The following is a 22867-nucleotide window of genomic DNA, read 5'->3' as shown; positions in this document are numbered from 1 at the left end:
GGCGCATTTGTCCGCTCGCTCCCGTCCGTCCAATCCAATCACAGCAGCATACAACAACGCAAAAACGGGTATGTGCGGGATAACGCGGATGTCAGCCGTTTCGCATTACGATGAGGCGGCGGAGGATGACGGTTGCGAATAATATTATGTGATGTAATAATAATAATAATAATAATAATGTACACTAAAACCAATTTGTGTTGTTTGGCCGAGTTCAATTCGCGCAAGCGTTGTACTCGCAGTCCGCAGGCAGGGACGACGGCAGCGGCGCAGAGGTCGCGTAATTAAGTTCAATTGACGGTCCGCGCGCGCGAGCGTATAATATATTATAATAATTGACGATCGCGGACGGAAATGTTCAATAATAACATTATGTATATAGAAAATAACCTACGAATTGTAACGGACATTTTTTTTTTAAACGGTAACCTCATATTCAACATAATAATATTATAAAAATTAAATAACGATATTAATATAGGCATTTATTAGGTAAGTATATTGATACAGAGGTAAAAATAATTAATACAATTTCTTTTTTTTTTATAAAAAAAACCACGCAAAACTTTCATGTCTTTGTAATATTATGTATTATAGTGGTGTCGGATGTTAATCATATCAATTTTAGATTTTTGGTAAGAAATATGGTCACGTGTATACAAATCGTGGTTTTCGACAGCGTTATAAGTACAATATACATACATGGTTTATAGGTAATACTCGTTTCCGGGTGGGAAACATTTGTGTAAAGTACAGTTGGCAGAGTTGAGTGGCGCCCGTCGACTTTTTACTTTTTAGACGTTCAAATCATTCCTAAATGACTCCTCGAGCGTTTGTTGGTGCGTCGTTGTACCTTCGACGTACGGTTGCTGCTGTTGTTGCAATGGCGGCAGTCCTCCCGCAACCACCGTCGCGCTGACCATTGGTTCCTGCTGCTGATTGACGGCCGAATTTTCGTTCTGCTAATGAACGTATAATCAAACAAATCAAAAATTTATTCAGTGGTGTGACATTCAGTGGTGTCTCTTAATTTGCATCACATATAATCCCAAAATAAAAAAAAAAAAATGCAGTTAAGCTACTTAATCCGACGATATGTATAAAAACATTGTATTATCTTAAAAAATGTGAATTGATTGATGTGTTTATGTACTTAATATGTTTTGTATAAAAGAAGCGTAAGTAATATACAATATATATATATATACATATTATGTAGATACATATTACGCGTTATAAACAGTCATAAATTATGTGCTATATTACATTTGTATGATTCATAAATGGTGTAGATATTATAGATTTATTGAATTGAGTGTTTTTCATAAATATACAACTAATTTATAAATCAATATATCAGCCACCCGGAATATATTGTTAACTGGATAGGTATCTAAATAATTCAACACGCAGAATACGTAACATGAGAGGAGTACCTATTCTATAACTTATGAATAATAATTCGTATCATAGTTTCATGAAAAGTGGGGAGGGAGAAAAAAATAGCCTTAATAACTTATTGACTAATAATATAATCATTAAGTAATTAATAATCGTAATGAAATCAAAGCATAATATAATATTATAATGTTTAATATTGAGTGTCTTACGTTAAATCTACCACCCTATATCTAAATTAATTTAACCTACAATCAAATTTGAAGAAATTGTCCCTCCCTGCAATTAAAATGTCTGGCTTAATCACTACTACATGGACAACGATGACCATATGTGCCTACGATTTATTCTAACAAAATTATATTACAATATAACAATTTTGCTGAACTCCAATCCTGCACAGCAAGATTGGTAATATTAATATTATACATCGAATAAATGTGTTTGGTAAATTCTAGTGTGTCTGCTTCAGACTTCAGGTATGCTATAATTGAGTAGGCATATAATTTATACACAGCAAATATACAAAAATATAAATCAAGTCGATTCAGAATGTACATTGTAAAATATTCAAAACATTTTTTCAACGAGGGGATTGTTGTCCCATTTGTGTTAAATGATAATATATATCTCAATAACTGCGTCTGAGTAATAATAATACAGAATATAATATGTTCAAAATAAATAGGTTAAGGTATAAAAGGTTTACATATTTTTCTTTTTTAAAAAAAAAGCAATAACAAAAATAAAAACCCAACATCTGGGCATCTACACATCACCCCATAGGCTCAACTAGAAATTACATAGGGGGGAGGGGGCTAAATTATGTACCAAACACGAAATTCTGAGGTTCATTATATTTCATCTGGGGGGTCTATGGAAATAACCCAACCCTTCATCACGTATAATATATAATAGGCGCATAAATGATTTTGTATATTGTACATGTATATTATGTACACATTCTAAGGCAATACGGTCTTTGTAAAAAAAGAACGCAATATCCACATATAAAGTAAAAATTATGGAACGAAAATAATATTGGTCATTCGTATTTAACAATAACTTAAATATACAAGTACAAACCTATAAATTATAATATTAATATGATTGTATATACAACTAATAAATATGAAGGGCTTTTATTTTAAGAAAAAACTATTATAGTACTACGATCCCGCTGCAGGAGTTTATACGCATCAAATCATATATGCTCGATTCGTATACCACAATACTATATTATTTATGAGGCTATATTAATAATATTATAGGTAGATATATAGAATTTAATTGGTTCAAATATATTTGAATTATGAGAAAAAAATGTTTCATGACATGAAATAATAACAATATAATTTGTTGTAAATAAAACCTATATAATATTTTATTTTATTAGTGAAAATGTAAAGACTAAAGACAACAAAATTAAAACAAAACAATGTTTGTTTTAAAAAACAATTTAGATAGTTCTGTTAAATATGGGAAGGTTGAGTTTTTGTTTAATATTTTACCATGTATAGTAGGTATAACATATTTATTATAACAATATAGCTACATTTAAAAACACATAAAAATAGACTAAAAAAGTTGATGTCAAACGTTAAATAAAAATCATCCTGTATTTTGTATATTATATAGGTGCAGCTCTGGAACACATGCTTGCGCTATTCAAGAGACTAATATAATAATAAATTAAAAGCCTATTCAATTTAATTGAATCGATAAAAATCAACACCAGTGACTGACATAATATTAGGGTGGGACATTGGGTTATTCTTGAGTTCTTCCATAAGCCGCTTTAAGAAAACACAACCCCAGACACGATATGTAAAGTTAAGAGTGTGTGTGCGTGTCAGTATGTAAATAAAAATAAATTATGATTGAAAATCAAACGAAAAAAGATGCAAGTGGTTTTTGCCCAAATCGGATAAATGTCTTATACTCTATATACACATAATTCCAGGTATTTCAAAATCATAACATTTGTGGGAGAAATTTTAGATTCTGGGCAGAGCAAAAAATGTATTGATTTTACAATGAAGTATTATTATTTTTCGTCTTGTAGATCTAGAAGTGAATCTAATTAGTACTTAATGGAGTACTTAAATGAAAATTCCCAGAATTTTTCTTGACAGGAAAAAATGAAAAAAAAAATTTGGAAAAGGGGAAGTTTTACACAAAACTAGTTTATGACAAAATTGATTTTCTTATTTTATTGTAATTCGAATACAAATTACTGTAAGTGCTTACAATTTTCACCAAAATGTTTATATTAGCATTTTCTATGTATGGTATAATTTTTAAAATACAGACAAAAATATTGTTAGGGGTGAAAAAGGCTTGCAAATGTAATATAAGGTTCCTCATATAAGTTATTATAATAGCTATTTAAGAAAAGATACATAGCCATGATTTGTTTTTATACATCTGAAGTGAAAATGTTGACAAATTATTTGTATATAGTTAAAAATGTTCAGTTTTGTAGCAAAGGGTTGAACACACGGTTTCTCATAAGTAGCAGCGTTTTTCTTCATTCGTCCCACAAAATTACAAACTATTTCGTTGGAGTAAAATGTATAAAATAATGCTTATTCAAAAATGTATAAAAGTAAGTAAGACAATATACAAACTAATCATTATTCGCCCCAAACACCTAATAATAATTATACGAGTTCCATTTATTTGTTATAATATTATAGTGTAATAAGGGATTGGTTAAAACAAATCATCAAACACTACGTGGTTATTTTTTTAAACAGTGAACTGTTCTATCAAAAAAATATTAGATTTTTTACAATTTTAATTTTGGAAAATTTAACTTTAACATTTTATAATGATTCATATTTTTGTGAATGGTTACCTACATTTTTAATTACGAAATTTGAAGCAGTGTACCTACTGAATCTATCTATATATATATAAAAGTAAAACAATGTTTGTACCCGACTAGATATGTCCTTTATGCATTTCTAAACCATTCATTCGATTGCGATAAAATTTGGTACAGATATAGATTAAACCTTGGGAAAGAAGATAGGCAACATTTTGTCACGAAAAAAATAAATAAGAGGTCCAAGGAAGTTCTCAAACGGGGATATCGAGATTATCATTATTATTATTATTATTATTTTTTTTTTTTTTTGCTTATAAATGGGTGCTAATAATGGTTTTATTTAGTTTTAATAATTATAATTATACTTTAATTTTAAAGCGAGCTATGACTATTGAATATTTAAAAATTGAAAAATGTTTGTACATCTTAAAGTACTCATAACTCGCTTAAAAAATAAAATATAATAAAAAGCCCATGAGGTTGCCCATATAATCTTACCTTTAGATTTTATAAGAGGTCAATTTACTCTAATTTTTAAATTTACGGAGCTATGCACGTGTTTTGCTAAGCGTAAAATTTGGTATGTTACATAATTTGCAATATAAATGCTAATTAAAAAAATAAAATGGCACAGACTAAAAGCTAGTACTTACTTAATATTAAACCCGCGCGAACTTTGATCAAATACCGATTTTTTTAATATGTATATCTATGTATTATTTTTAATCCTGCACAAATAGGACTGCAGTAATATCTATAATATCATATATTATGTATGTGGTCTGCATATTTTCTGTATAATGTCAAAATTTACGATTTGTGGCCACCATATTTGGCTATAACCACATATTTTATCGAAAGTTCAAACTACAGATAAATCCGACAACCGTTTGACACAGCGTGGTGGTGACCTGGGAGACTGGATTCGTTTGAAACTTTATATGATAATATTATGGTTTTTAATTTTATTGTGCACCGTAGTTCATTCGGCCATTTGGGTTTTAAAATGTTTTACAGTTTGTAAGAATAAATAAATTAAATAATTAAAATAATTAACAAGTAATTATTTTATTATTTAAATTTTATCTATTTTAACGTTATTTATGGGTTCAACGAAAAAATATTTAACTTGTTTTCAATTTTTCAATTCAAACGTTTGGACACACTTTTTTTATAATTAAAGTTTATGTCGAAGAAATGCATTTGTGACAATCAAAAAACTATCAACTAATTCCCAATTAAAAATACCTTAAACGATAATCTTCTATAATATTATAGCATGCATGACAATGATAGCATACGTATCTATGAGTGTGTGACCATGAAAAAATATAGTTAGATTTCGTACTAGAAAATACACTCTTTCCGGTTATCTTACACGTGCTTATCTTAATAATTATACTTTTAGATTCTGAGCAGAGCGAAACATTTTCGAAATATTTTGATTCATTTTGAACTAGTTATAGCCATATCACATTGAGTTTGAATTTAATATTTTGACGATATTGTATTTTTATCGATAAATTAAGGAATTTTCAACAATCAATTTTTGAAATTTAATTGTTACTCAAAAAGAAATGATCCTAGATACTTGAAATTTTCACCAAATATTAAAATGACAATTTTCTATACATAGTAAAATATATTTAGGTTACCATGGCAACCTTATTATACTTTTTTAGATTCTGAGCGTAGCAATGAATGTATTACATTTACAAAACATATATTTTGCGCAAATTATTTTGAGTTAGAAATTTATAAAAAATTTTCTTTTTAAATCTAAGTTTTGAAAATGTAATACAAGATTCCTCATAAGTTTGTCTACCTTTATCAAAAAAAAAGGCCAAAGAAAGTCAAATTAAATTTTTATGAGTGTTGGAAATTCATATTTTTACAGCATTTGATATTCACTCGATTTCTCATGTTAACGATTTTCTTATTTTATTGTAATTAAAAAACGAATGACTGTAGATACATGAAAATTGTATTGAATGTTTATATTTTCATTTTCTATACACCATACAATTTTGAAAATAATTTGACTCTTTTTGAGCTGTTTACGGACATTGTCAGTTTTCAATTTTTTTAGTTTTTTTTTCTATAAATATCAATAAAATTTTATTTGTTGGGTAAAAAAGTGTGAAAATTTAATGCAAGGCTCCTGATATATTGTTACAATAGCAGTTGAAAAATATTAAAAATACATAAGCACAATTTTTTTTTTATAAACATTTAAAGTTCGAATTTTGACAAAATTTATAAAATTTAATAATTATTTTGTAGTTGAAAATTTATAAAATGTTTAACTTTTATAGCTAAGGATTGAAAATTTAAAACAAGATTCCACGTAAATAGGTTATATACAAATTACTTTATTCACAATAATATCATCAAATATACTTGGTAATATCATAGGCTGACTGACCGTTTTCGCTCAGAATCGTTTGCTTATACAATGATATTATATCATTGAATTCAAATTTAACACCATCCATTACAGTGACCCACTTGTCACCTACTGCACAGCAGAGCGACATCCACTTACCCACCTTTTTTTTCTTCTTATTTTAACTTTATTTATTTTTCCTTATCTATACATACGAATGTAAGAATGTTTGGTTTTTTTTTATTAATCGGATTTTGTATTAATTGCCGGAAGGTATAACTTGATACTTTACAGTAAAATTACACACTTACGTACTACCTCGTGGGGTCCGCGATCTACCGCAGGTAGTTTGCCCACCTAATAATATACTACCATCATAATCACAAAAACCTAGCAATAGCAACGCATTGCCGTGTCCAGCTAATATAATATATAAAAATACCAAGACACAAAATAAAATCAAACAATTCACAACCTGCAAGCAAGACTTTGTCTCTAAAAAATCAGAAGAAGAAATTATTTAGTTCATCAAAAATATATTAACTTTCAACTATTATAATGAACATGCATATAGTATTTAAATTAACTGTTTTAAGAAATCTACAAACAGTACTATGTTAAAACTGTTATACACAAAATCACGACAATTCTTTCAAAACCACTTTTGTGCTCTTAAAATTCAATACTAGTGTATGCGATGGCTTCAACCATCGCAGAGACGAAATTTTTACTCGATGAAGGGCGTTTTGTGCGTTTTTATCAAATAACAACCTAACCAACTGAATATAAATTTCAACAAGCCTTTATGGCTCTACCTACAATTTTGAATGTATTTCACACATTTTTATTTCAAAACGTTGCATGGTTTATAATTACATGTATGTATATGTATATATTTTAAAACTTACCCAAATCCCGTGCATTTCTAGTAAACGTCTGTATGATTCCAGTTCGTTTTCTTTCATCTGATAAGCTTGTATGAGCGACATGTGATTTTCCTGGAGTCTAAACAACTATAACACAACAGACATCGATAGATTAACAATGTTATAAGTTTAACATTATACGTTAACATCATGAATCATGATACATTATAATTTGCGGTTACATCGAATCAGGAAAATATAAATCAGTTTAAAGTCATACACACTTCGGTTTTTATACGATCCGTGTCATCTCGGAAATCGTTAGCTAGCCTGCACAGTTCCTCAATCCGGTTGGTCTTCTCAGACAATTCGTTTTTCAGGCAGTCCACAGTGATGTTAAGCTCTTCGATTTGTTTTTGATTGGTTACCAATTTTTCGCTATCGTCCTGGCCGGGAAGCGTATTAAGCGCTCTCATGATCATTCCTGCGTTGGATATAGACACAAATTTACTGTATGATAATATATCAAAGATTTGGAGGCCGATACACTATATGACGATAACACGGTCTGAACTCTCTGCGTAGTACGAATAAATTGAAAACCGTAAAATTTGTGAATAGCAAACGTATTCTTAAGACGAACTATAGATAATATATTAGTTATTCAAAATCTGATTTTTGGAATGAAATTTAAGATCATATTTTCAATTGTTTGAAATTTTTTTTTATTCCTTAAGGATTCTCATGTGAAGGTACAAACTTCTATTTTAAATGTCATCGTATCTCAATCAAAATTCGAAGATGTAGGTAGTTAGTATTGAGTTATTTAACTTTATGTACTAAGGATAATAGGTCCATGATAAATGATTTTGAAAGATATGGAGGCCATGGTGGTTTGAAAATCTTAGTGATTAAAGATTAAACTATAAACATTTATAATTTGTAAAAATGGTCCAAGTATATAGTATAAATTATAATATACTTGGTAGTCTAGATTCGAGATCCAATATTAGTATATTACATTTATATTTTATATTTTTGTAAAACCATTTTTAAGGGGATCGGTGGCGGACTGTTTTTAAGGAGTTCAAAATAGGCAATTTTAAAATTGAATGCATGTGGTTCTTTTAAATGTGTGTGTAGTAAGTGATCATAAATGTGTGTGACTGTGTAAAAGAAATAGCGGAGCGCTCAAACACGCGCATGTACGTACAAGTCCCTCTGCGTTGCGCGCGTGAACGGTAGACAATTCATGCTCATTTGTACGTATTTTTTGTCCATCCCACCAAATGACTTAATAATGCTATGATATTTCAGATAAATAAGTTTTAAAAAGTATTATGGCATTACTAGGTCGATCAGTAGGATGGAATAAAAATTGGTATGTTCTGACTAAAATAACTGTCCGCCACCTATCCCCTTAAGGAATATTCTTTGTATAAACATTATAAAAACTGAGACACTACTTGTTTGACTTTTGAATAAAGTACATCAAAATGTGCACAAAAAATATAGCCACTAAATAATTTACAGAAAAATGGGTTTTTTATTTAAAAAACAAAAATTTGTATCGTCATAGCTTACTTCTAAAGTGGTAAACATCTCAAGAATTAGAAAAAAATCATAATATCTTTAAGTATATTTTCAACAGAATGTTAATAATTTTTTATATTAAAAGAAATAATAGGGGTTGCATACTTGGTGAATCACTCTGTATATTTACGTATTTCGACTTTATAAACTATATGAAATATGAATTTGATGGGCTGCGAGCCTGTGAAATCGAATGTTATATGTTTATACTATTATCATCAGCATTAAAATGTTTGTAAGCATCATTGATGATTTATTTAAAGTATTAAGTCGTCACTCAAAACGAAAAAAAATATTGTATACAATCGTATTATAACCGTGCATAAACTATATATATTATATAGGTGTTATTCTTATTATACTATTGTGATTTATAGTACCTATATAGGTACGCACCTTCGAGTATTTTGAACAACTTGCAAAACTCGTAATCCAATAATAGAGAATTAGAGTCTTGAGCCGTCGGCTGCGGGTGTTTACTGGCTCTGGTGTACGATTCGTTTCGAGACACATCGTTTAATTTATCCACGAACGTTTCCACGCCTATCCGTTTGTTAATCAAATGTCTGAGGCTATCCTGAGAATTAAACAAAACCTCGTCAGTCCTGAAAAATTTGAGTATACGAAAATCGAGAGTTTACTTTTTTGAAATTTTCCACAGTGTCAGGATTGAACGCTAGGCATATACCCATCACGAACGTGCTCAGACCGCTGACAATCTCTTCGATCTCTTCGTTCTCCAGACGATTCGTCTGTATAAAAGCAAGACATAGGTAATATACAGTGAGCATGGAATTAATAGCATACTGCGTACATATAATATTATAACTAACAACAAAAAAGTGTGATCAAATAAAACGATATCAAGTGGCAAAAATAGAAAATAGTAGGTACATACGTGCCAACTATACGTGTAAATTATTTTTCAGTTAGAAATTCATACAAGTTTTTCTTTCTAGAGCTAACATTAGAAATTTTAATAAAAGATTCCACACAAATTTTTCTACCTTTAATAAAAAAAAAGTTTACTGGAAAGTATGTGCAGCCATAAGATATTATTATTTTTATTAATTGATGACACAACATCTCCGCTCAGAATCATTTTTTGTATGCAATGATTTATCATTTAATTATTAAAATATAAATATAAAACATCTATTACAATACCATGCTTGACCACTACTGTACATGCAGTACTTTACTGTACTACTGCAGCAGAGCGGTACCAATTTGTCCACCTTTTATTATATTTAAAATCTTTATAATATTTATTATAATCAATATTATTTCAGAGGAGGAGGGGGCTTGAAAAATAATTAATTACCTACAATTTTATTTTTATTTTTTCCAGTCTAATAATTTTAGACATTGAGATGAGGTATTTGAAAACTTACACTTCTCAACTTCTCTAGTATAAAATATGCTCTGATCATAAATATCGATGGAGTATTTTGGAAACAAATTGGATCTAGTTAGGACTTAAGGAGGTCAAAATTGAAAATTCTCAGTATTTTTTTAAAAAATCTGGAAAGACAAAAATAAATAAAAATTTTTTACAATTGTTTTGTAACCTTTGTTAGACCTTTAGTCTTGGCTTGGATTATATTTGATTAATTTTGTTTTATTTCTAATAACGTCAATAAAAAATTATTTGTTCGGTGAATAAGCTTAAAAATGTAATACAAGTTTTTATTATTGCTATCTAAAAATATTAACGAACACAGATACGATTAGTTTTTATACCTAAGCATTTAAAGTTCAAATTAAAGTAATAATAATCCTGGCAATAGGGGAGCTTCATCCCGTTAGCTCCCCCACCCCCCTGTTACGAACGCCACTAGCGTGGAGACTATAAGCATAAGTATTTTATTAAGAAAATTATGTACGGGGGTGGGGATTTTATTCGCAGTGAAGACCTAATTATAAATGTATATACATGTACTGTTACAAAAATTACTTTCTTATATTTCTTATATTTCTAAGTTCTCATACGAACATTTAGTACTCCTAGAACCACGCATGGATATTATGGCTCCACACGTACATAAATACCGATCCAAATTAAAATATGTAGTAGATGCATAAAAACCTTAAACCACCTACAAGAACAGTTCGTTTATCCTTTATATACTATTAAGTTAGTAAAAACAGGTAGATATATCTTTAAAGTTTGAGTAGACTTTTATTGTATTCAAGGATGGCATTTATTGTATTAGTGTATACAACACAGACGAATACTAATGTATTGCAAGAATAATTATTGTACAAGCTACAAATAAAAGTAATATTGCGTTTTATTGTAATTAATAATATTTACGAGACATTATATTGTACACTGTTCTACGGACGAAAATTACATTTTAATATCGATAAAAATCGAGCGTGGGTAGTGGGTACCTTAGTACCTACGCCTAAATTAAAAACAATGAATTCAAAGCACCCAATCGTATCGATTCTCTTGTTAATTTATTAATTTGTTTTTTGATCATGATATTTGGTCTGAGTCTAATCAAAATCGCGTACTCGCTTAGTCGCTTTTATGTCATAAGAGGACGATTAGAGCTGTATTATAACGAAACACATGCACAATTACGTGTTTTTCGTTTGTTTTGGTCGTTTCATTATGCAAATACTATAGGTAATACTGTAATAGGTTTACTGTCCATGTTCGTACACACTTAGCAAGGTATTAGCATTGATTATATAATACACGGTAAACAATTTATGCTCATTTGTATTTATTTTGTTCCATCCTATCGATCGAACTAATAATGAGATAATTTTTAGAAAACTGATTTGAATTTGTTTAATGTCTACTTGAGATCGGTCAGTCACTCAGTCCACATTTTAAGATTTCTGATTTCAATTCCGAAAAATCAACATTTAAAAATTCCGAAATTTCAAAATAATCAAACAAAATGTATAGTTGTTGTTGGGGGGGGGGGGGGGTCTCAAGTATACACAATAACGAATTTAAATCAGTTTTAAAAAATATTACCACATTATATTAATGGTATACCATGAATTATTGTTATTAATGTTATTATCTTATAAGTCAATACCACATACCGTAGAATGGTATGAATAGGAGGTCCATGGATGGTATAAATAAATTAAAATAGGTCTTAAAATATTTTGAAAATGTCATTGAGCTTAGAAAAATGATTACTTAAGTAATAGTGGAATGTATCAAGTTTCTATTATAATCTTTAAATTATAAAAAATAACAAAAACTGTATCATCATTATGCGTTTCAATATCAAATTTGGTCAATATTTGAACATAGAACGCTCATAAAAAATTAATATTGCTTTGCGCTTAATTTTTTTTTCATATCCAATCAGAAAATTGTATGAGAAATCAGAAGTTTTAACTAGATCCAATTTTATTCCAGAAATTACCATCAATAGTCAATGTTGAAGATTGAAATATTTTTACTAATCCAAAATGCACAGACAAAAAATAAAATAAAATAAAAAACATCATTACCATTGTAAATGTAACCAATATATTTATCAGAATATAAAATATAATTAAATTTTACCCATACAAGGGAGTTTAAGAAATAATATGATTGTAGCATACCTTAAAAATAATTATGAATAAATAATAAATACGAACCTGAGTTATAAAGTATGGTATGCCTGAGTTAATTTTCAAGAAACTTTCAACAGCAAGTGAACAATGAGCAAACCAAGTAGACAAAAACATCAAATACCCAATTTTAAACTGTGCTCTATCATTCTAAAATACAATATCAATTGAGTATTCTTTTCAAATCTTGTAACTGTTACGATCACAGTAAATACATACTGTTTGGATAGAAATAACTATCTGTTGCAGTAATGTTGGTGGCTCATTATCATTGGACGACAACTTGACACTCAGCAGCTTTTCTTTACCTTCTGGGTTATCAATAAGAGCGTATGAAAGTGCCACTGCTGAAAACCAGCTGTTCAACGGTTCCTTGTTGAACAAACCTCGACAAAGAAGATTGCTGATGCAAGTTTCAGTTACTATATAATACATATACAAATAGGGAATTGAGTTAGTATTAAATAATCATAACAGTAGCAAAACATTATAAGTTATAACTTATAATAATACCTTCTTTTTCTGATGGTAATAGTTTTTGAATAATTTTCATTTTTCCAAAATCATTTCTGTACAAGTAACACTGGAAAACATACAACACCGCACAACGCATATCAAATGGCTGCTTGTCGCTTAACATTGTATATAACAATAATAACAGAATATCTCTAAAAATAAATACATAATATGAAATTACTTCTACATTCATCAGAAATTTATTAATTAACACAGATATATGAATATACTTTGGAGGATTTTCATTGGACTTTACTGATTCAAGAAATGATTGATTATCGTTGTGCCCACGTATAAGTTCTGCTACAGTATATATGGCTTCAGTTAATGGATTACGGGGCACACCAATCGCAACCAACAAGTCACATAATGCTTTTAGGATTCCAGATGTGTACATGGCTTGTTGGCACGAAGAAGTAGCTTGAGCTGGATTGGTTGGTGATACTAGCGTGCGTATAATTTGAAGAACTGAATGCACATTGTTTATTCTCTGAACAGGCCACTCATCAATAAGGGGCAATTGCAAAAGTGGCAATATTCGCGATATAAAATTACCTAAACAAACAATATTATTTTTTATTATTAAGTAATATTTTGATTGTTGTTGGGAAACAGACCTTCTTTGAAGAAATTTTGTGTCGAAATGTTATTTCTTAATAGAGTCAACATTAAATTCAGACAATCTTGAACGACAATTCCTCCATCTGCATTGCCTTCTTCTTGTATAACGTAAAATAGTCTATCAAAAGCATTTTCAAAAGCTAATATCTTTTGAATATTTGCATTGCTTTTTGTCAATAGTGTTAACAAAAGAACAGACTAAAACAAATTGTAATGGATAAATATTAAGGTTTAATTCCTAAGTAATTATTATTTATTACATACATAATATGTAGAATTAATAATTAGCTATTGGCGATTGAAAGCTTATCAATAATCAGGCCGGCGAGGGGTAGATCTGTATTTTAATACCATGAGTATTTATTGTTTACTAACAAATCATACTTTAAGAGACATTAGGATGTATAATGACACACATATGAACCTATACAAATAGTGAATTTCGAATAGCCTACTTCTATGTGATCATAATTGTATCATTTAAATAGTAATTGAATTTGAGGATACAGCTGTGGATTCCGCCTAAAGGTCGCCTATGATACTATGATAATATGTTGGTAAAATAATGTACAGTGGATTTCGCTTAATATGGACCTGTTAAGACCAAACTCATTTGCCAACATTAGAGCGGATGCCTATAATATTTAAATTAGATATAATTGATTGAGAAGATTCTTTAAAATAAAAATCTAAATATAATTAACTAATATTTTAATGTTAATCTAAAACAAATGTATACTAGAATATAAATGGTAAAATAAACAAAAATGAACATTAAAAAAGCATTGGTTTAAAATATTTATACATTTATTATTTTATACTTATTGAATTAAATAATATTATTTTTGTATCTGACATTAACTGAAGAAACTGATATAAATAATTTGACATAAAAATTAATTTAATACTTAGTAATTTGGTTTAGTGGCCTGAATAAAAATGTTAACTTAAATAACAAAGGCTATTTATAGGTCTATTTCCTCAGTATAATATAACACATCAAAAATTATGAAAACAATTAAGCATAAATAAAGTGAAATTGGTATATTAACATCTTATAATATAATATACACAACAACTAAATGCAATAATCAGTCTAACAGTCTATAAATAATAAATTATTTATAAAATAGTTTTATTAAAATGTATGCAATACTGAACAATTAATTGTAATGAATATTATCATTTAAGTTAATAGTATTTAGCTCTATTAACTTCATACATATTTTGGCCGCGCTCTTGATATATAATTTTAGTAATATACTTTTATTTTTTAATAAGTAAAAATTATTTATTATTTAATTAATACAAATATAATATATTATATCAGTTTTAAATAAACATGGTCATAAGACAATTTCACAAAGGAAAATACAGCCATACATTTGTTAATTTATTAGTGAAAAATAAATAAATAGCAGTCATAAAAAGAACTCACGTTATTTCGAATTACTTCCCGGCTGTCACTCAACATGTCAATTAATTTGGAAACTCCCATAGGGCTGACCAAAATCATTTCTTGCACGTCCTTAGCCCTATTATAATTAACAAGATTTACTTTTACAAATTTAATAGAATGACATAATAAAATAGAATAATCCAAAAACTCGAGACAGTTTTTTTAAGATAAAACAGTTGCTATTAAAACTAATATGTATACTAAATAATATATCGTGGTGGTATTTTTTTTTTTTTTTTAACAAAGGTCTCTTTTTCCAGTTTTTTTTGATGAATTTATATTTCTTATAATTTTTTTATTTTAATAAAAATTATGAATTCATATTCATAAGTAGCATACATTTTAAAAATGTTTATGTACATCAATTAATTAAACAAACATGTATTTTTTTTTTTTGTATTAACGAGCATTAATAGTTTTAATAAATGGTAGAGTGGACAATTTTTGTAGAATTGGTATTCTTTAATTTATACACTAACACCATTAAAAAATATATCCTGCTTCTGATTATAAAATCAAAAAATATGAGATGTTAATATGTTATAAAGAAAATAAAACATGAAGAAAAGAAAAAAAGATATAATAATAATCTAAATCAGTGGTTCCCAATTGGTGGTCCGCGTGTTAATGTTGAAGAACCGTGGTTGTGTAGTATTGTTGTGATTTTTCATTTTTATTTTATTTTAGTGAAATTATTAAATTTGTCGTAGTTTGAAATTCGGGTATTTTTGAACTATTGAAACTAGATTATCGTGAAAAAGGTAAATAATCAATTTATTCGAATTTAAAAGTAAGTATTTACTTAAAAGGGGTCTCCGGACCAATTAAAATTTTAGCTAGGGGTCGTGGCTTTATACTAATTGGAAACCACTGATCTAAACAGCCAAAAACAAAAAAAAAAAAAATTTATACAGTATATTTTTGGTTTAAATTAAGTAGGTACTGAACAATATTGTGAAAGGTATAATAAATGGTTATAATTTGAAAATAATAACAAAGATTTCGTTCTAATACATTCACGAGACATAAAAAAAATCAACATCATTACAAAATAGGTTACATAGCGTAAGCGCCTTCGGGAAAAAAGAATCTACACATTTTTTTTTTAAAAAAAAGGTACAAAAAATAAATTTGAGTTTTTCAAATAGTTTTTAATTGAATTATGCGTTGAAATATCGATCTTACTTAACAAATCAGGAAAATTAATAATGCTATAAGGAAATCATAAATAAATAAGATGTCAGATAGCTTATATCTAACCTCACATGGCTGAATATAAACAGAGTCTGCTACTAATGACATTGAGTCTCTGGAGATCGGAAAATTTAAACGGAAAGCAGTTAATTTTAGGAATTTATATTGAACATTGTCAACCAGTTGATCGGTTGAATCATGACCCCATATCAATGATCCAAACTCTAAGTTAGATCTAACAAGGGAGCAATAGAGCGATTTTAGTGTTTGAATATTTTAAAAATCTCTAGTATTCCTTAATATAAAACCAAGCATTCTAAATGATTTATTTATAACTATGTTAGTATTAAAAGAAAAAGATAAATTACAGGAAAACAAAACACCCAAATCTCTAACTGAATCCACTCGATTAATAATAATAATATTAATTTTATAATTAAAAATGAAATGATTGGTCACTTTTAAAATTAGGAACAATATACGATATTTTCCAATATATTGGAAAGACGGCCGTTGACAGAGACAAGTTAAATAGTTTATGCAGTGCTTTAGCATTACTTTTGCATTCCTTTAATATAATAGGGGGCACACGATCAAGACTCAGATTATTATATACGTTAAGCACTTAAGCGAATGCAAAGCATTGAAAATTTATTCCTCACTAATATAACAATTATACCATGAAGATAAATTTAAATTAGAATTTATATTTGCAGCATCATAACTCATATTCATGTTATAAAGTGAAGCAGAAAATGAGTAAACACTGGAAAAAAATTGAGCAAATAATAATTTTACATTCATTTTTAATGTTTTGACCTTCTGAGGATTCACACTTTAGAATATTTGTTAAGAGGACGCCACACCTGCATGTGTTGTCTCCGTCTTACAAACGTTGAAAGTTTTTTACAATAATTAAGTTTTTAAGTGAGTTATGAGCATTTTTAATTTTCATTTTTTATACACGCATAACTCACTTAAAAACTGAATAATTGTAAAAAAACTTATGATAATGTTCTTACTATCAAGTTTCATAATAGGTCGATTCACTCTAATTTTTATGCTAACAGCATAACACTTGAATTTCTGAGCGTAAATTTGGTATGTTACGCGATTGTAAGACGGAGACAACACATGCGAGTGTGGCGTCCTCTTAAATACCTATTTTCTTCTTTTTACAAATAACTTCAACATCTATGATCACTAGCCTGAAGGTTATTAAGTAGGTTTTTAATTAAAGAGGGGGGTGAGGGTACGGTTGATTAGAAAACATGTATATGTGGCGAGAATGTCACTAAAATCTGGGTAGTAATCCATCCGGGAAGAAGTGACTCCGACTGATGCTTTACTACAGAACACATTTGTGACTAAACAAATAAGAATTTGCATTACGATAAATTTATAAATATAAATGATTTTAGATATAAATTGGAGTTCAGTATTAATTAATTAATTAAAATCTAAATTAATAGATTTTAAAAGTTTCTAATTAAATCCATATTTGATGGTTATTAGATTATTATAATTTACTAGCTGATCCCGCGCACTTCATTGCCCGTAAAAATTTACAAATTTAAAAAAAATTGTGATTGTTCAACATATCAAGTAGGCAATGAGCAAAAATATGACCTGATCTGCCTGATTAACCAATGGCAACCAATAATAAATAAAAACTTATTTCTACTAATTATAAAATTGGTCGAGTCTTTTCGGATAAATACGGTTTTTTAACATTATTATTTTTGTTACGCGGTCGTCCGAGTTACCACCATGATTTTGCACCTGATCTGCCAGAATAACCAATGGCAACCAATAATAAATAAATACTAATTTCTACTAATTATTTCTCCTATATAACCAATAGCAACCATATATAAACAAATATTTCCACCGTAAATCTCAAAATCCCAGTTTGAGCACCTCGGGGGACGGGTGGTAGGAGGGTGAAAAATACTTTACGACCTATTCTCAGACCAACTGAATATACACACAAAATTTCATGAGAATCGATGAAGCCGTTAAAGAGGAGTGCGACTACTAACAATGTGACACGAGAATTTTATATATTAGATATTATGATTATTCTACGATGTGTCTAGACGCCTGACCATGGTCGGTAAGATAATGTATGCTTGACCAGTGTTAACAACTTCCATACACCAATTAATAGAATACAATTTCAGTGAAACGTCTAAATACCAGACACTCACTCTTGGTCACTGAAATTGTGTCACTATTTAGAGGATTTAAATTGTAGAAAGTTTCTAGTTGGTTCCCAATAAAACATCAGCTAATGTGAGCTAGAGTCTGGGAGATGCCAATGTGGTTAATAATGACTAGTGGAAATTTGGAATCATTTTATTGAAACACTAGTATTAATAATGGTAATAACAAGAAAATTCTGAACATATACCACACGGTTTCACTGAATATGGTAACAGTGTAACAGTACCTTATTATATTTAGTATTCTTTACAATGATTATCAATTATGATTAATTATAATATAACACAAAAAAATATATAAAACAACCTATGGTAAATAACCATATAAATGATGGTATAATTGTATTTCTTGGCACTCCCTATGTAAAGTTAAAAAAAAAATGTTTCATTAATAATTATTTAGAATTCACTAAATATATAATATAGAATATAATTGTATTATGTTAATTTGTGTATGCAAGTGGTTGACACTGGCATACCTTATTTTACCGAACCATGATCGGGCTTGAACCTCACTTATTTACCCAAAAGTACTATTTAATAAAAGTAAGACTTAATAATAACATATTTTTAATTTTTAACTAAATAAAATATTAAGATACATTACAAAAATAAATAATTCACAATATACACATAATATGTTAATAATTTAGAAATATATGCTATTGTAAATCGTAACAATTAGAATATATTTATTTGAGACTAAATGGACTTTAAAACTAGATTTGCTTTGATTTTATTTTAACTTACTTATTTGTTAACAATTGTAACAGTAACTGAAGAGCTGGCCACCGTACGTGAAAATCAAATTCCTCTAAATAATCCAAAACCAATCCAACATTTTCTTTTTTTTTTATGAATATTTCTGTGAAACGTTCACCCAATTTATCCGAATCTTTTGCGGTTACGGCAGGAATTTCTAAAAAAAAAAAAAATGTTTATGTTTGTATTTATAAGATAATAAGAAGTTATAAAGAAAGGTATATACTTATAATTTCACTCAACAAAATTGTAGTAAGTACTTAGCATTTTAGTTTCTTAGCAATGATTATATTAGGTTGTTAAGTTAGATAGTTTTATACTCTTGTTTTTGTGTCTTATTGGTGATTACCTCTTTAAGCAGTAAAAAGAGTTCAACCCTCAATTTTGAGGGTGGTTCTGGTAAGTACCTAGTTAATATTAAAAAATTAAAAGTAAAAAATTTTCGGTACTTTGTCTTTTTAAAATAAATGAGAAAAACAAATTAAATAATTATATTTGCATATTTTAGACATCAGTTCCTTTTGAGATATTGATAAAAATTTCAAATTTTTTTACATAGATATCTTTTTGAACTGGATATTACGCTATAGGCCGTAAATAGGTACTTAGACTAGACAACTAAAAATTTCTAAAATTAGGTAAAAATTTAATAATCTAATATATAAAAAGCTTGTGTCACGGTGTTTGTGGTCTAATTCTTCCGAAACGGCTCAATCGATTTTAGTGATATTTTTTTTGTATATTTGGTAGGTATGAGAATAGGTCGTAAAGTATTTTTTACCCTCCTATCTCAAACGGGACTTTGGAATTTTTGTTTATAAATAGTTGCTTGTGGTTATAGGAAAAATAACTAGGTAGTATAAATTAGTATTTATTATTTGGTTGTCATCAGTTAATTAGGCAGATCAGGTACAAACATACATCAAATTTTCGCACATTGCCTACTTGATATACTGTTGCACATTGTCCGCGATCAGATGTGGTCGGAGTGTCTACCAGGGAGAATGAATTGCATCCAAAAGGAGTTGAACAATCACAACCTTTTTAAAAGTTGTAATTTTTTACAGTAAACGATGAACGATGTGGGCGGGATCAGCTAGTAATGAATAAAATATAATAAAAAAGTTGAAAATGATGATGTATCGAAGACCTAATAGTAACCTAACAGTATGAACAATATGTTCAGGTAGTTACTACAAATAAATAAAAATTACCCAAGTTGTAAATAATTAAATAGGTATCAGTAATATTATAGTAAGTATAAAATTAATATGATTTTGAACACCACTTTAAAATTAATTAACTGTTTATGGATACCAAAATGTATGGTTCAAGCAAAAAAATGGAACCACTAGAACACTTAGTGTAGGCTCCTGTGGCATATTTACGGGGGAGGGGGGGATGGCCCTTGGTCATTTTTTGCTATTATTTTAGAAAATAAGTATATATATCTAGACACTATATCGTGTTTAGTATTTACTATATTAATGTATTTTTTAGTTTTTTCAGTTAAAAGGTAATAAATAGCTTGTTATTACGCCACTGAAACTCCGCTATATCGCAGCTAATGTGACGAGTTTGTGCAATTTCTATCCGACTCATATTTCATCGTGCTATAGCTATTCTGCATGCAGGCCGCACTCGATGCACCAGTAGGACATAGGTGTATTACTCATTATTGAACAGTTGAAAATTTGTAATTTAAAAACAAGATATTTTTAGACTAAAATACAAAAATTAATAAGTATATTATATTATTATGGAATGGTCTAGTACAGCATTTCGGAAACTGTGCTCCACAAAATCCTAGAGTTCTTCAAAACTTTCATTAAAATTAAAATTTAGAAATCCTGTGTGATTGTTATTATTTCTTAAAATTACGCTAAAAATTACTATTGAAAAAAAGTAGAGGTTCTAAAGTGGACATAAAAAAGTTTAAGAAACACTTTTTTAGTATATTCCATATAATCAGGTTATCATAATACTTAATTGTTTAGAAAAACAAAATTTGTAATTTTTTTTTATTATTATTATAAGTGCAAAGTATAAAAGTATAAGTATGTATGTCTCAAATAAGTATTTTTAATTTATCAAATTAAAAATAATAATTTATATTGTTCAATGTTCTAATTAATAATTATTATAGTGAAAATAAATATTTATGATAATTTTATTTTTGTACTAAATTTATTATTTTATTAGTGGACATTGGCGGTGATAGTAGGATGATAATTATTAAAGAGTCTAAACTCAAAGAATATTTTTTGTATGATATTATATTTATATTTAATGTATATCTAATCAATAATAATCGATTTGTTATTGTTATTCACTAAAAATAATGACAATTGGTATTCAATGTAGAATATATGGTGTTTAAAGTGTAAACTGTACAGCATTTAGTGTGCAAATTTTGGAAACTTTAAAGGGGGTATGGGGCGCAAAGCCCTCCAATCTTAGGTATGCCATTTAATGGCTCATCCCTTCCCTGTAATAATTCTTAAATACACCGCTTGTAGGCTCTAGCAATCAAAACCAAAATATGTAAAATTAATCAAAATAAAGAAATAAATGTTAAATATATTATGATGAATACTTAATAGTGACATAATAACTAATAACCTTTAATCATTCATTTGACGTATACATTTTACCTTCTTCTTCATAGAACTTATCGTGCATAATTAGTCCTAACGTGCCCAAAGCATAGCTAGCTATTTCAGCATCTGCGCGGTCTTGCTGCAACACTAGGCACAGGGCATCCATTCCTTTTGCTCCCACTTCAACGCGGTATTTTCGTGTAAGGGCCTTAAGTGCCCTACATGCATCACGTCTGTCTGTCAGCAACGTGGAATTTTGAACTCGTTCCACCAAGCGTTCAACCTGTGGACAAGGTATAATGTTGCCGGTTAAGGCAAAAGCTAATATTTTTCAAACCATAGTGACACAGACACACACACAAATAATAAATAAATACTATGCAAACTTATCTAAATATATAATCAAGTGAGTGTGTATATATGTGTGTTAAGTCACAACATAATAATCTAAAAACAACGTACAATATCGGCACCGGACGGCTGGTCTTCGACAACGGGCGTACCGAGCACCGTTTTTTAAACCACTTTTAAAATAATCCATGGATGTAGACAATCTCCTAAGCGTTTGCTACATTAAAAAAGAATAAGAGTGAAGAGAAACATTTATTTCTACGCGATATTTATCGGACGAACAGGTGTCAAAAAGAGGGCAGTGGTAAACTGGTAAGCAAAAAATGTAAAACATTAATTAAAACATCAATAATATTTTAATAATGATAATAAGTAATAAATAATAGTTTGTTTTCATTTACACGGATATTATGGACGACAGGACACGATGGCGTAGAATGTTGATACTAGATAGTAGATAGTAGCCGGG

General features: G+C 28.7%; 1 protein-coding gene across 1 annotated transcript; it reads right to left on the bottom strand.

Annotated features, from left to right (window-relative positions):
• Nucleotides 1–464: 464 nt before the first annotated feature.
• On the bottom strand, nucleotides 465–22793 carry LOC132949709 (general vesicular transport factor p115). The gene is given in 15 exon segments (XM_061020727.1): nucleotides 465–962; nucleotides 7526–7630; nucleotides 7768–7967; nucleotides 9473–9653; nucleotides 9718–9828; nucleotides 12698–12820; nucleotides 12890–13092; nucleotides 13184–13338; nucleotides 13417–13741; nucleotides 13804–14005; nucleotides 15246–15342; nucleotides 19436–19604; nucleotides 22102–22330; nucleotides 22510–22563; nucleotides 22565–22793. Coding segments are annotated over 15 exon segments (2346 nt in total). The 5' UTR covers nucleotides 22589–22793; the 3' UTR covers nucleotides 465–794.
• Nucleotides 22794–22867: the final 74 nt, after the last annotated feature.

This window comes from Metopolophium dirhodum, chromosome 7 (assembly GCF_019925205.1).
Source record: "Metopolophium dirhodum isolate CAU chromosome 7, ASM1992520v1, whole genome shotgun sequence".
NCBI lineage: Eukaryota > Metazoa > Arthropoda > Insecta > Hemiptera > Aphididae > Metopolophium > Metopolophium dirhodum.
Note: the sequence above shows the minus strand (reverse complement) of the source record. Positions and strands in the feature narration are given on the sequence as shown.